The 12,496-nt window shown below is 40.9% G+C and overlaps 1 protein-coding gene across 3 annotated transcripts in view; it reads right to left on the bottom strand.

Moving 5' to 3' along the window:
• Mecp2 (methyl-CpG binding protein 2) overlaps nucleotides 1–12,496 on the bottom strand; it is a 59,034-nt gene that overhangs the window by 10,152 nt on the left and 36,386 nt on the right. For all 3 annotated transcript variants that reach the window (XM_021153452.2, XM_029473090.1, XM_029473092.1), the window contains one exon: nucleotides 214–564. In XM_021153452.2, coding sequence (XP_021009111.1) covers nucleotides 214–564 — 351 coding nt within the window. The remainder of the gene's footprint in view (nucleotides 1–213; nucleotides 565–12,496) is intronic.

Consider the following 12,496-nt stretch of genomic DNA (forward strand, 5'->3'; position numbering starts at 1 on the left):
TGAGCCCTAGTACTTGGGGATCATTGGGCTAGACTGAATATCTTTGGTTGGTACTGAGACCTAATCCACCACCAAAACATTCCTCCATTTTAACCAAGGCATGGTATCCAGCCTTTTTGGAAAGCCATTTCAGTACAATAAAGCTTTTCCATCCTAGCCTTTCTACCCACCTGGCCTTCCTGTTTTGTAGACACAAGACTTGCTCTTACTTACTTGATCAAATATACATCATACTTTCCAGCAGATCGGCCAGACTTCCTTTGTTTAAGCTTTCGTGTCCAACCTTCAGGCAAGGTGGGGTCATCATACATAGGTCCCCGGTCACGGATAATGGAACGCCGCTGTTTGGGAGAAGCAGAGGCTTCTGGCACTGCTGGGGCAGAGCCTGAGCTTTCTGATGTTTCTGCTTTGCCTGCCTCTGCTGGCTCTGCAGAATGGTGGGCTGAAGGCTGTAGTGGCTCATGCTTGCCTTCTTTGTCTTCCTTCTTGTCTTTCTTCACCTTCTTAAATTTCAGTGGCTTGTCTTTGAGGCCCTGGAGATCCTGGTCTTCTGACTTTTCCTCCCTGAAGTATTAAACAAATATGTAAGTATTACAGAGAACACAGCTGTCTGCACAGTAGTGAGTATAGGTGAGCTTGAGTGCCACACATGAGACCCCTGGCTGCTGCATACTGTCTCTGATTTTGGTAACTTCCCTAGGATACTGTATCCTTGGGTCAAGATGGGGTCCAAAGATTTCTTAACAACTTTACGTTGCTGGTGATGTTGGTCAAACATATTTGACCTTTATCATACTTCTCTAAACCCTAGTTCTAGTGCTGTTAAAGCGGCACATTTTTTTTTCTGGAATGTAAGCACTGTATGGTTGGCTTCTTCACATACCACTGGCAGAAGTCAGTTTATGAGTTGCACCTAATGGCCCCCTGGGCTTGCCACATGACAAGACAAAAACACATAAGACAAATAAAAGAATATGGCAAAGCCAGAAGAGGGCATTGGATCCCTTGGGACTGAATTACAGATGGTTGTGATCCACCATGTGATTGGTGGGAATTGAATGCAGGTCTTCTGGAAGAGCAGCTGTTACTCTTAACTTCTGAGCCTTTGCTCCAGCCTCCTGACTTTCCAATTCAAAACAAGGGCCCCAGCAAGAGATTTCAGCAGTGTAATCCTCAATTTCCTCATCCCAACAGTAGCTAATCTCATCCCTGAGGCATTCTATGAGACTTATGGACCAAAGGCCCCAAAGTACTGTAAAACTATTGCTAACTCAGGCAAATAGCAACTGCTGCCTAGGGTTCCAGTATGAGAAAAAAGGTATCTTGGGTCACATGGGTCTTTACCACAAGATATTACTCCCCCCAAAAAACCCTAAATGCCAAAACCAAAACCAAACCAAACTGCAAGGTGGGGAGCAAAACCAAAACCAAAATCCCTATCCTTAGCAGAAAGGTGTAATAGAACAGTGTATAGACTATTAGCAACTACCATATTCAAGGACACCTGCCTATTCTTTCTTGTAGACAGAGATGGCCTCCTTCTACGGGTTTTGGTTCTTTTTTTGTGGGGTTCCTTCATGTACTTTAGGGTTCAAAGCCTGTCTTAGATGTTTTTAATTACCACTGTAAGGCAACACAGTGAGCCTTTCTCTGATTAGAATCTGGTCACACTGCACTGCCCCTCTGAGCTACAGGCCAGACTAAGGAAGGTTTGGAAAGAAGTAGCAGCTGCCTATTGGTCTAAAACTAAGAGAAGAATTAGGTTAGGGCTATGATGTGCATCTGGAAGCCTGTGGTCTGTTCACAGTTCAATCTTCAGACTGGCTTATTCAGAAGCTCTCAGTGACAGAGAAAAAGAAGGGGATACTCACCAGCAAAGCTGGCAAAACAAAGGCCAACAGGTACCCATCATGTGCATATAACTTCACAGGCCCCCTTTGAACACCAGGGCTGCTCCCCTGATTCTGAACTTGAGTTTGAGAAAACTACTAGAGTAACAAGGCAGGCTGGCTTCTTTGGAATTCTCACTTGTATTCTTAAATATGTTAACCACCATCAAATATAAACTATATGAGCAAAGGAACACCTTCTAGAAATCTAACAACTAAGGCATAAAATAATTTTCAGTAGTTAAGAATGCAGGCCTCTCAGGTCCTCATGACCAAGGAGACTTGGAGAATCAACTACGGGATGCCTACATATTGGAAGGTTGTGCAGCTAGATGAGTATCATGATCTTTTTTGATGTAACAAAAAAAAAAAAAACAAACAAACAAATCAAAGCAAAGCAAACTGCAGACACATTTCCCACATGGATCAGGTGTACAGGATTGTAGGCTAGCCTAGAAATTAAGAAGTCTAGAGTAGGTGAAAACTAGGTAAGAGCTCTTGTTGAACACTTCTCGGAATATATTTTTGACTAATGAATCACATAAATACTTACACAACTAAAAAGTAACAAAACTATAATATAATGCATGCAAACAGGAACAAAGGAGCTTAACTGTTACTATACAAAAAAGACTAACTTTTGATCATAGTACTTCTGTGGTGGGATATATTCCAAAGTCAACAGTAATATACTAGGGGCAGTATATACACTAAACCAGCTCAAAGATAAAATTGGTGACTCTGATTCTGGGGCATTCTCTAGTGCCAGTAAAGCTAGGGATGGGAGTACAAAAACAGTGGGTGGGGGAGGGGGGAGTCAAGAAAAACTTTTAGCAATAGCCTAGGCATGGCCAAGTATGTAGGCAGTAATGAATTTGAGATCTGTATAGCGGAGGAATCAACAAGGCAGAACTAAGTTAAGAATTGTGGGCAGAGCGCAGTGCCCACCTAAATGTTGAAACACCTAAAAATGCTGAACCAAATAAATATCGTAGAGAAGACATTACAGAATGTCTTAAACACACCTACAAGGAAGGAAGGAATATACAGACTAAAGAATAAGAAGACTAAGGAGAAAGAACACTCGAACCTAACACACAATCCTGGACTGGATTCTAGTTTTAAAGACACACAGAGCAATAATGAGACATTTGGGGAAATGTGAATAATGCTCTACATTAGCTTATTACTAAACTTCCAGACTGTTGTAGTTATGCTGTGTGCTATTAGGAAAGTCAGCCTCAAGTATTTATACCTGAACATCAAGATGACTTCCAACTCTTAAGGGGATTTGGGGTGGAAGGGATATGTATAGTGTCCATGTTATAACATGTTTTAAAAGAGGAAATGACATCAATATCATCAGAAACTCTACTAGTTTATGGCAATTAAAATCTTTTGAAGCAGAGTCTCTTTATTATGTAGTTCTGGTAGTTCTGGAACTCACTATGTAGAACAGGCTGGCTACTAACACACAGAAATCCCCTTGCCTATGTCTTCCAAGTGCTGGGATTAAAGTGTACACCACCTGATGGACTTTTTTTTAATGGTTATGCTACCACTGAGTCATATCCTTAGCTCTAAGAGTAGTATTTTCAAGAAGTAATAAGCAAGCTTTTAAGAAAGAGTAACTTTGTGTTACAAGAAAACAATACTAGATCAGGCTGCATATTACATACATGATGAATTCTAGGCTAGCTAGCACTACATATCTATACCCAGTTATTCATTTTTCTTGTTTAGTTTTGTTTTCCAAAACAGGGTCTCATTATGTAGTTCTTGCTGTCCTGGAATGAAATATGCAGACCAGGCTTGCTTTGAACTCACACAGATTCACCTTTGTCTTCCAAGTGCTAGGATTAAAGGTCTGCACAGATTGATTTTTTTTAAAAAGCCTAACAAAAAGAAACACCTGGAAACCTTGATGAAGCACTTTCTTTTAGTAGCTCAAACTGCAATAATGCCTAACCACAACACTACACTGTATATGGTGAAGCTCCAGCATGGGGATAAAACAAATATAAAGCTACAGTTTTCATGTTTAAGAAAAAAAGCACTGCCAAAGGTGTTGGGCTCCAAGAACTTGCCTGCCCAGGAGCAAATGACATCCAGGATCTTCTGAAGCAACATGAGAAAGTGAGCAGGCTGGTTATGGTGAGAAGGGATAGCTGCAGTGTGCAAGATAGGGTCTCACAAAGTCCAGGTTAGCCTGGAACTCTTGAGTCCCACCCGCCCCCCAAGTGCTGGGATTACAGATATATACCATGTCCAGCTTTGCAGCCATTTTTTAAAATGCTTGTATGTGTTGGGGTGTATGTGTGTGTGCACAAGCACATGAATGTGAAAGCCAGAAGTTAGGCTACTCTGGCTGGTCACTGAGTCCCAGTGATCATCCTTTCTTCACCTCCCCAGTGCTGGGGGTTTCAAGGGTGTGGCACCACATCCAGCTTGTCACATCCACCGTGTCAGTTAAGAAACAACAATAAAATCCCACTCCTATGAGTGATGACATGTATGTAATCCTAGCACTTGGGAGGCAGAGACAGAATGACTAGAAGTTCAAGGCAATCCTTGACTACACAGTGGGTTTGAGACTGGGCTGCCTCAAGTCAACAAAACTGTAACAAAACAACACAAAAAGTTCTGTAGTGAAAAAGTCTTGACAACTCTGAGGCCAAAATGTTACATATAAAGTTCCTATGGCCTAGCAATTCCATTTTGAAGTACAGATTCCAAAAAACTGACAACAGGCCTGCAATCAGATACTTATATGCTAATGTTTGCAGTTCCCTGACCCCTAAGAATCAAAAGGTGGAAGCAATCCAAGTGTCTACTGATGGATGAATGGAGAAAAACCTCTCACGTCAACGAAATGTTGTTTAACGCGTTAAAACAAAGGAATTCTGATACAGTATAACATGGACGAGTCTCAAGAAAACATTCTGGCCTGGTGGTAGTGGAGCACACCTTTAATCCCAGCCCTTGGGACGTCTACAGAGTGAGTTCCAGGACAGCCAGGGCTACACAGAGAAATCCTGTCTTGGAACAAGCAAATCCATAGTAACAGAAAGTCATTTGCCAGGGCTGTGGGTAATAAGGAATGATTACAAATGGAGATGAGAGTCCCCCCGCCAGGGTGGTGGGAGATGAAAATGTTTGGGAATTACTATATATGATGGTTCCACAACACTGCAAATATACTTGATGCCATTGAATTGTATACTATATTCATTTATGTTTTGCAATGTTGGGGATTGAACTCAGGCTTTATTCGTGCTGGGCAAGTGCTCCACCCATAGCTAAATTCCTAGTTCTTAAAAAATTTTTATGTTGAGATAGGGTCTTACAAAAAGTTTTCAATGCAGGTTTCTGTAGCCCAGACAGGCCTTGATGTGTAATTCTTTTGTCTCAGCCTTCAGAGTAGCTGGGATTACCATCCTGTGCCACTAGACTCAGATTAAACTATATTTTTTAATGTATGTTTGCATGTATGAATATATATCCATAACATGATGATCTTGAATTTTTGATCCTCTTGCCTTCATCTCCTGACTGCTGGGATACAGGTGTATGCCACCATGTCCTATTTATATGGTGCTGAAGATTAAAATCAGGACTTTATACATGCCAGGAAGAATACTCTACTAATTGAGCCATATTCCCAGTCACATTTTTTTAAAAGACAGATTCTTGCTATGCTTTAAAGACAGGTTAACTGCAATTTATGATCCTCCTGCTTCTGCCTCCCAAGTGCTGATACAATAGGTATCTACTACCACTACAGGGCCCCCAGAAAGGAATTTAGTTCAAGAAGCTTCAAATCTAGGGCTTCTGGTCAGGTTGTAGATTATTAGCTAAATATCCTGAGGGTAGTTCATTATCACAAAAACTGTGGTAAAATAAACCCAAGCATAAAGCTTACCATTAGCTGCATCTAGCAATCATTACTACTATCTAGCTCCTGCATATTTTGGTAACTCTCAAAGGAAACCCTGTATTCATAGGTAGTTGCTAACTTTCTAATTCCCTTCAGTCCCTGACAACTACTTATCTCTTTCTGTTATTGAATTAGTCTATTATGTATTTCATTATTCACAGTGGCATCATAAATTTTGTGGCCCTTTGTGACTCATGGCTCTTTTCTTTCATAAAGCATAATGTCTTTAGAGTATCATGGATTACAATTTTATTCCTGTTTGTTTGATTTTTTTTAAAGACAGGGTTCCTTTGTATAGTCTTGGCTGTCCTTGAACTCATAGACATCTGCTTGCCTTTGCATGTTGATGATGGGAGTGGAGGTATACAGATTCAGGAAGCTCATTGATAAACCATGTTTCAAGGGAGAAAGGCAGAAGAAAGTGACAGAGCAGGATACCTGATATTCTCTTCTAGCTTCCACACATGTACTCAGGGCTACACAGACCTGCACACCTACACAAACATAAATAAACCATCTATATACAATTTTAAAAATTCCCTGATTATCCATTACACATAGCCTCTTTTCATCCTTTGGCTATTAGGAATAGTGTTTCTATGAATATTCACATACAAGTTTTATGTGAACATACATTTTAGTTCTCTTCTATCTATAAACCTAGGAGTGATTATTACAGTACATGGTTACTCTTATGTTTAACCTTCTGAGAAGCTGCCAGACTGTTTTTCGTTTAGAGGTACTTCAAATGTTCTGGAACTAGATAGAAGTAAAGTGGGGTGGCAGAAATGCTTCTTGAATGCTCAGTAGCTAGTGGTGGGTTTAAATAGAAGTGATCCTAGAACCAGGGTATGGTAGTACATGCCAGTAGTGCAAGACTTTTAGGAACATTATGTGTTGCTTCATCTCACTCACTCAACTTACTTGCTCATGCATTATCCAATGTCCCTTAAACATCTATGTATCTTGTTCATGCTACACTTGGGCCATCAATAAGACTCTACCTGCATAAAGCATCTGCTGCTGCTTTTTCTGATATGGTTGGTATTCCAAAATAGAAGCTTTGGTAAACATAAAAGATAGATGCCAGGAGCTAGGGAAGACTCATCAAGTAGCCAGAAAGGCTCCAGAACAGGGATAAAATGGTTACTCTAGGACTCACTGGGAAATCAGGCCAAGATTACAAACTTGGTAAAGGCAAAAGATTCAGGTAGGGTGTCCCACAGACTGACCTCATAAATGAGATAAGAAGAGAGAAAATGTCAGAGTCACTGTTTATGCAAACATTTTTCCATTCATTCATTCATTCATTCATTCACTCACTCATTCCTTCTTTTGAGATTCAGATTCAGGAAGCTCATTGATAAACCATGTTTCAAGGGAGAAAGGCAGAAGAAAGTGACAGAGCAGGATACCTGATATTCTCTTCTAGCTTTTGAGAAGCCTCTATTGTAAGCAACTTCTGTTTCCTCACTTTCCTTTGGGCCTTTGATTCTGTGTTCTAACAGGCTTCTCCTCCTCTTCTGGTAGTTCAGAGCCTGAGGAAAAGGAGGTCCAGTGATCCGCCCAACTTGGGATCCATCTCTAGGGGAGGCTCCAAGGCCTGACACTATTACTGATACTATGGTGTGCTTACAGACAGGAGCCTAGCATGGCTGCTCTCTAAGAGGCCCAAAAAGCAGCAGACTGAGACAGATGCAGATACCTTTTGTTGTTGTTGTTGTTTTTTTTCGAGACAGGGTTTCTCTGTGTAGCCCTGGCTGTCCTGGAACTCACTCTGTAGACCAGGCTGGCCTCGAACTCAGAAATCTGCCTGCCTCTGCCTCCCAAGTGCTGGGATTAAAGGCGTGGGCCACCACACCCGGCTCAGATGCAGATGCTTACACCCAACCAATGAACTGAAGTCAGGGTCCCCTGTAAGGGAAAGGCTGGAAGAAGTTCAGGAGGAGGGTGGCCCCATAGGAAGACCAGCAGTCTCAACTAACCTGGACTCCAGAGATCTCTCAAGACACTGAGCCACTGACCAGGCAGCATACAGCAGCTGATATGAGGACCCCAACACATATACAGCAGAGCACTGCCTGGTCTGGCCTCAGTGAGAGAAGATGCACCTAACCCTGGAGAGACTTGAGGCCTCAGAGAGTGGGGAGGCCTGATGGGGTAGGGACATCCTCTTGGAGACGGGGGAGGAGGAATGGGATGAGAAACTGTAGGAAGGAGGACCGGGAGGGGGATAACTGGACTGTAAAAAAAATTAAAGATAATAAATAATAACAAATGTATTTATACGTATGCCCATGTTTGGGTTTGTGCATGTGTGGTTGGCACTGGATTCTCTGGAGCTGGGGTTACAGGAGACAAAATCTGCCTAATGTGAGTGCTATAAATTGAAGTCTTATCCTCTGCAAGAGCTGCAAGCTCTCTTAATTGCTAAGCCATCTCCCCAACCCTCTTCTTGGTATTTTTAAGACAAGAGTCTCTTTAACTCTAACCCTAAAATTACTCTGTAAGTAGACACACTCTAAATCCTTTTGCCAATCTGACCTGGGACAGCTAGCTGTCCTTGCCTCTGCAACTCTGCTTGGGGGAAACACTGGGCAGAACTTTGGCTTTGGAGTTCATCTTTCTGGCAGCCTGCCCACTCCTCTTATCAGGTGAGGGAACGCTGGCAGAGCCTGATCCATATCCTTGCACAGGAGTTTTTTTTTTTTTTTTCATTTTGATAGATAGCTACACAGTCTTTATTATAATCATTCAACTTATGAGCTGTAGCAGGTACACAGACAAAAACAATGCATAAAGAAATGGATGAGCTGAGTTCCAGTAGAATTTTATATGCAAAAAACAAGCAGTGGCAGGCCAGGTATGGTGACACATAACTATAATTCCAGCACTCTGGAGATTGAGGCAGCAAGATCAGAGGTTAGAGGCCAATCTGGGCTACGTAGCAAGACTGTCACAAATAAACCAAACCAAATCAGGCAGTGAGCCAGAGCTAACTCTTGGGATGTGGTTCACTAGCTGCTATGTTAATTGAAGAGAAGCTACGTAAACAAGCAACTGGTATTTTCAGTGATTATAGAAGTTATTTGGCCTCCATTCAAACTCCTAAGGTAGAGCGAGAAGTTCTCCAAACACAAAATGTTACCTGGAGACTGTGGAGTCACAGAAGAGGTACAAGATAACAGTTTTCTAAAGAACTGAACATAATGTCAAAAAAAGAAGACTTGTTACTGGCCATAACAATGTGAAGGTCCACTGGAGACTGATAAGGCCAATTCATGGAACACAGGAGTGTTTATATGTCTTTATAAAGTTGATTACAGGAGGTGAGGGAAGGGTCCATGAACAGAGAATGCTGGAAGAGTTTGATTAAAAGGGGACAGAGTAGAGATTAGACAGAGGCTAAAGAAGGTTTGCATAGCTAAGCAGGAAATTCTAAAATACATTTTTATGGTGATAAGTGTGATTCATGAGAGGAGAGAATACAAATGAAGTCCCAGGGACATGGAACAGCAGTAGACACCACAAGCCGGACAGACAGGAAATCCTTGTCATCAAGAGGTCTGCATTAGGCTCTGTGGGTGGAACAGGTTTTAGTCATGACAAAGTTCAGTTCTTGAGTATGAGGATGTGTGCCTGAGGTCACTGGAATGGAGGTGGTCAAGGAGATAGAAAGTCTGACACTAGGAAGGTTGTCAACATGTTCAATATAGTCACCTTCAGGATGAGAGGGGCTGAGACAAAGAGATAGAAGCTGTGGGTGTAAAGATGTTCTGTTTCTAAAGTACACAGGATAGGAAACAATCAACCAGCTGCTGTTGGAAGAGGGGCAAATTTGGCATGAGGTGTGGGTGTACAGAGAAAAGGGAATCTAACCTGAATAGGGAAGAGTCTAGAAAGAAAAGCAAGATTCACATTAGGGGCCTTGATGTTATTCAAAACCAGGAATATAGCACTTGGGTTTAAAGCAGGGGAGAGATCAATTTGACTACAGAGATTCACTGTGAAAGACAGGTATCTATAGGAAAGCTTACAAGGTCACAGGAATCCTCAAGAGGGTGTTTGATTCAGGACAGTGGTAGAAGGGGTCAAGGGAAAGATGGGAAAAAGAGAAGGACAGTATGGCACAGCTTGGCAGCTCCCTGAATATTGGTACTGTAGGGATAGGCAGAAGACTCTTGAGTGTCCAGCCTGGCGGACTGAATGCAGAGCACATGTCATCTGGTTGTGTGGTCTTATTTACCCAGTTTGTTCTGAAGAAGGCTGGTGGGTGGTAGGGCAGGCAGTGAGTTGAGAAGAGGCAGAAGAGTACAAAACAACTCCAAACCAAAACTTTATCAGGTACTATTTTTGGGCCAAGGAAGGGCACAAGGAGGAGGGAAAAAAACCAGAAGGTAGTGGGGGAGAGAGGTAACAGGCATACAACATACACCTATGTGAAAATATCATAAAGAAAACTCATTATTTTATAAAATTAATATATGCTAATAAAAACATTGGTAAAATCTGACAAAATGCATACTTCATGTTAGCCTCTTTCTACCATAAAGTCAAACAAGTCCTTGGTAATTTCTTTCAGTGTTCTCTATGACTACCTAATGGGATGTCAGCTGAAACCCAAGCCTGTCTAGGGACTGACAAGAGGCTGAGGATGACAGCAAGGCCCATGACTGTTTTATGTAAGGTCACAAGTAGTTATCAACCAATTGCAAGGACTAGTATCACTATATTAGGTTCTCTCACCATAATGCTATTGAGCTACTACATGTTGGTAATGATATAGGCAGAAAGGAGCCCTTATAATCTTGTCATAATTGGGGTTTCTACTGCTATGAAATTTATTGCACTGTGCTACGCAATGTTTAGACTAAGATTTTTATTACAATTTCTAAAAATACGATAGTTAATGAGTTAATTCATTAGAATGGTAATTTCTTCTAAAAAGTCTTAGGTTCTTAAATGTTTAAAGATATGCTTGCATATACATGCAACACCACACCAAAAAAAAAAAAAAAAAAAAAAAACCTTCCTCTAGTCTAGAAAGATGGGTGCAATAGCTAGAACACTATCCTGGGGAGGTAATACACCCACTGAGGGGCTTTACTTTGTGTATACACACAGAACTACTAGTGGCCTAGGAAACCTATCTCTAGATATCATGGTACATGAAAGATAAGTGCAATATCAACTCCAAATTCTGTTTTTAGGCTAAGTAGACAATGGAGAAATATCTTAAAATTCTAATTACATGTACCTTTTTCTTTCTTTTCTTTTTTTGGAGACAGGGTCTCTACATAGCTCTGCTATGTAGACCAGGCTGCCTCTAATTCACAAAGATCCATTTGCCTCTGCCTCCCACTTGCTGGGATTAAAGGCATGCCAACCACCAGGCCTGGCAATTATGTGTGTATTTGTGTGGGGAATGTGCAATTGAGTAGAAGTACCCATGGAGGCCAGAGGTATTATTTGTCCCTTTCTCTAGCTTGACTTATAGGAAGTTGTAAGCTACCCAGCAGGGTGTTCTGTCCTCTGAAGAGCAGCAAGTGCTTTAATGTCTGAACCATCTGTCTTAGTTGCTTTTATAATGCTGTGACAAAACACCATGAACAATGCAATTTATAAAATAGTGTTTAGTTGTCTTATAGTTTCAGAAGATTAGAGTTCATGATGGTGGAGCAGGGCACAGTGGCAGGGACATCTGAAAGCTAACATCTTGTTCTACATATTAGAGGCAGAAAGGACTCTACCTCCCTAAAACCATAAGCCCCAAATTACGTGCTTTCTTTTATAAGTTGCCTTGGTCCTGGTGTTTTACCACAGGAACAAAAAATAAGACATAATTTCTATTAGCCGATCCCCCTCATTTTTTTGAGACAAGGTCTCACTACACAGCTTATCTCACCTAGAACTATGTGGACCAGTCTGGCTTTGAATTCACAAAGATCCACTTGCCACAACTTTTAGAGAGCTGGAGTTACAGACATATACTACCATGCCTAGCAAGGGAATTCTTTAAAAATTTACGTGTATTGCTGTTTTGCCTACATGTATGTCTGTTCATTCTTACAATACAAATGAGATATCAAGATGAACAGAAACAAAAGATGGGAATGATAGACTGACCATATGTGAGATTTATTTGAAATATTGCTTTTCCACTAAGATATCACAATTAGTATAATTCAACCCACTGGGAAAATGACAAGTAGGATTGGCTCAGTAGGTAAAAGTATTTTCTGCTCTTATAGAACTGAACTACCTGAGTTTGGTTCCCAGCACCCATGTTAGATGGCTCATAACCATCTGTAACTCCAGCTCCAAGGGATCTGATGCTCTCTTCTGATATCTCTGAGTACCCACAATCATGTGGAATATACTCACATAGACACATATACATAGATTAAAACAAAACAGATAAAAAACTGATAAAGTTAAAGATTTTCCTTCCTATATATTACCAAAAAACCAAAAAACCAAAAACAAACCCAAATCAGCTTTTGAATTGGTTCTTAGTGAATCCAAGAAACAAAACAAAGATAATTCAGATTGTACTGTATAAACATTATGTCTCCTAGGAAGTAACCTTACAGCATCATTATTCGAAGAAAATATACTTTACTAAAAATCTATAAAAAGTTTAAACCTATTAATACCAAACTCTTCCTTT

The sequence above is a fragment of the Mus caroli genome, chromosome X (genome assembly GCF_900094665.2).
Source record: "Mus caroli chromosome X, CAROLI_EIJ_v1.1, whole genome shotgun sequence".
NCBI lineage: Eukaryota > Metazoa > Chordata > Mammalia > Rodentia > Muridae > Mus > Mus caroli.